We start from the raw sequence: 3,759 nt of genomic DNA, 5'->3' as shown, positions 1-3,759 counted from the left end.
ATCGCCTCTGCACATCGATGCTGTTCTGCCTTAAGCTTCATTCTTTTCTCTCGTTTGAGAACTGATTCCGATCTGGGTTTTCGTTCGTAGCCGAGATTGACCGTCGGAGCCCAGTCCTCCGACTCTTCGTCATCCAAAGCACTTGGGCAGCCTATCCGGTTGTTCAGTGATGACGCGACGAATCCGACGAATCCTACTTCCGGGTCTAAACTCTCCTGTGTTCAATATGACACAATGCTGTGTTCCTGGTTGTTTTAACCAATCTGGCTCAAAACAACAGTCTAATCTGTCATTTTACCGGTTTCCTTGTGAAAAGAGAGAGAAGAGGAAGTGGCTGAAGTTGATAAGGTATGTTACAACTCGTAAGTGAATGAATAAATTTGTAAGATAAGAGCTAGTGGGCTCTTACTTTAGTTAGCTAATATAGCTAGTGATGAACAATTAAAACCCGCTACTAAAAGACAAACTGGCTTTTACCAGTAATTGTACTTATATAGACAATGGATTTTATTGTGTTTTTTTTAATACAAAGACGTTGTTGCATTTTTGAAGTCATTTTTATTTCTCCAAGCAAAGATTGAGAGCTAAGGGTCACTTCGCTATATATATGAACCTTAGTTAGCTTTCGACGCTCAGAGGAATAAAAATTACGTCCAAAAAGCGATGTCTATGTAAGAAAATACATTACAATCCCCAGCCTATGTGCCAGTTAATTACCAAAATAAAGACCTAACCAACAAATAGCTAGCAAAGGTTGCCAGTTAGTGCTGGGCGATATATCGATTTTTTTAAAAATATCGATATATTTTTATACAAGACATAAGCTGTGACAATATCGTTTATATCGATATAGTCTATGTTGCGTTATAATTACACTTGTGGAGCCGCTATTTTGCCTCTCTCTCGTCTGGGTTTGTTTGCCCCGCCTCTCACCCTCACTGAACACAAACCCCCTCCCCCATCGCTAAACCTCCAGTTGGCAACAAGATGGACACAGGAGCTAGCGAAGAGGAGCTCGTCGGAAAAAAGAAAACCAATGGCTCAATTATTTGGAGATGGTTCGGGTTCAAAGTGTCAGATGAGCAGCAGAATAATGTATTCTGTAGAGAATGTCGAAAAAGCGTCGCAACGAAAGGTTCGAGCACCACTAATCTTTACCACCATTTACAACTGCGCCATAAAGTGCAGTATGAAGAGTGTGTGAAATTGCGTGCTGTAGCCCAGACCGCAAAGTCTGCCGAGGTTCCTGCCGTGAAACAGACCACCTTACAACACTCATGTGCCATATGATACAAAAAGTGAGAAGTGGGGGGAAATTACTAAAGCAGTGGCCTATCATATTGCTAAAGACATGGTCCCCATCTCAACTGTGGAACAAGAGGGCTTTATACAGCTGCTAAAAACTCTTGACCGAAGATACCAGTTACCTAGCCGGAAATACTTCACCAGAGAAGCACTGCCAAAAATGTATACTGATGTTAGACAGAGTCTCGCTGCCCAGCTCACCAAAGTGTCTCACTTCGCACTGACAACCGACATGTGGTCCAGCAGGACATGCGAGCCATATATGAGTGTGACTATACATTTCATGGAAGACTGGGAACTGAAAACTGCCTGTCTCCAGACCAGCTACTTTCCTCAAGACCACACCGGAGAGCATATAGCTGAAGCCCTGCAGGATGTGCTCAAAACCTGGAAGCTCAACCCGACGGGACTGGTTGCTATAACAACTGACAACGGGGCTAATATTGTCAAGGCGGTTCAACTGAACAAGTGGTCGAGGATCCAGTGTTTTGGTCACAGGCTTCATCTGGCCATTGGTAAGTGCAATACTGAATTTTTTGATTTGGAAAAAAAAACGCTAATAAATGAAAAGTGTATAGAGTCTCTTGTAGAGCTAAACATGCCTATGGACCACAAGACAAATATTTTTATAAGTCATAGCCAGCATATACATCTATCACTTAGAAATCGAAAGTTAGTTGAACAAATAAATAAACTATCCCTATTAAATCCAATAAACGTATTGGGGTGTATTTGTCTTTGTATTAGATTGAGTTGTGACACTAAATGAGGACCACAGCTGAGACAAGACAGGGATACATTTTTAAATACATAGTGAGATTAAAAGGTGTAAAAAAACCGAAAAAAAACATGTTCTAATCATTTGGTGATCTGGTGATTTTACCAAGATAGTTTAACTAGAACCATTTCTAGGTTATACAATACACGACACATTTTGCAAATATTGTTAAGTCTTATGCATCACATTCTATACAACTGAGATGGATGTTAATTTGCCTTTGAGTGATTTGCATCTTAACATAACAATTAAAGTGATTTTAAAAGTTTGTATTTTGTGTGTCACAGGACATGCTATGGATGATGCCCGCATTACCCGGGCTTCTTCTCTGTGTAAGAAAGTCGTCAGCAGCTTCTCCTACAGCTGGAGGAAGAGAAGAGAGCTGGCTGAAGTGCAAATACAGCTGGGTCTTCCAAGTCACCAGCTACTCACAGAGGCAACAACTCGCTGGGGATCAAGGCTTCTCATGATAGAGAGAGTTCTGGAGCAGGAAAGAGCACTTTCTAAAGTCCTCTCTGTCGACATGAAAACCAGACCTCTAGTCCCTACTTGGCAGGACATAGAGGTCCTGGAAGCAGTTCAGAAAGCTCTCAAACCCTGTCAGGACTTCACTGATGCACTTTCAGGAGAGAAGTATGTGACCCTGTCCTATGTCAGACCTGTGCTACACCTGTTTAACACTAGTCTCCTGGCACCTGGAGAGGAGGATAGTGAGCTGTGTAAATCCATCAAGACCCGCATTGTGGATTACCTCAACAATAAATATGCAGATCCATCCACCAGTGACCTGTTGGACATGGCTTCTTTTGTGGATCCACGGTTCAGGGCGAAATACATCCCTAGTGAGAAGATTAATGCACTAAAACATAAACTCATCTTGGAGGCAGAGTCTCTGCTCAGCTATCAGGGTACGTGTTTGTCTGAGCTGACTGATCCAGCCGTGCCTGAGTCTGCAGACCAAGAAGAAGCAGCAGTAGGACACACAGCTAAAAAAAAGAGATCACTGGCAAGCTTCTTCCAGCACAGCACAGCCACCAACACTGGTTTCACAAAAAGGGAAGCAATCGAAAATGAATTTTCTAGCTACCTGTTGTCAGTTTGTGTAGAGAGTGATGCTGACCCTCTCAAATGGTGGAAGGAACATGAAGTTGCCTTTCCAGCACTGAGCCTCCTGGCCAAGAAATATCTTTGTGCGCCAGCTACCAGCTCCCCTTCTGAAAGGATTTTTAGTTGCAGTGGAAACATTGTAACCTGCCACAGGGCATCGTTGAAGCCTGATAATGTTGACAGATTAGTTTTCCTGGCACAAAATCTGTAAGCTGTACAGTTGTTGGCCTTGCTTGTTTGTGTTCTTTCTATATTGTTATTGTCATTGGAGATTTGCACAAAGACCCACTGACCAAAGAATGTAATTTTGTTAATTTCATTCAATCTGTTTACATGTTTGGTTTTTTGCACAAAGTACCAGATGATTGTTCAGCAATACACACAAAGAAGCACTTTAGAAAACTTTAATTCAGTGTAAGCACTTTTTAAAGAGCAAGATGCCTTTGTTATTTTAGATCTGCATCTTTTTAGTTTACATTTTACATTTAGTTTACAATTTTTAGCTTTTTGTTATGTATGAAAAGAAAAAAAATGGAGCATTATTATTTAATAAATGCTGACAATTTATT

General features: G+C 41.3%; 1 protein-coding gene across 1 annotated transcript; it reads left to right on the top strand.

The window, feature by feature from the left end:
* Positions 1–857: 857 nt before the first annotated feature.
* Positions 858–3,401, top strand: LOC113018134 (zinc finger BED domain-containing protein 1-like). Its single transcript, XM_026161193.1, has 2 exons — positions 858–1,820; positions 2,371–3,401. Exons 1-2 carry the CDS (start codon positions 1,352–1,354, stop codon positions 3,399–3,401), a joined length of 1,500 nt encoding a protein of 499 aa, XP_026016978.1. The 5' UTR covers positions 858–1,351.
* The last annotated feature ends 358 nt before the right edge of the window (positions 3,402–3,759 follow it).

This window comes from Astatotilapia calliptera, unplaced genomic scaffold (genome assembly GCF_900246225.1).
Source record: "Astatotilapia calliptera unplaced genomic scaffold, fAstCal1.2 U_scaffold_42, whole genome shotgun sequence".
Classification (NCBI taxonomy): Eukaryota; Metazoa; Chordata; class Actinopteri; order Cichliformes; family Cichlidae; genus Astatotilapia; species Astatotilapia calliptera.
This window is presented reverse-complemented; position numbering and strand designations above follow the sequence as displayed.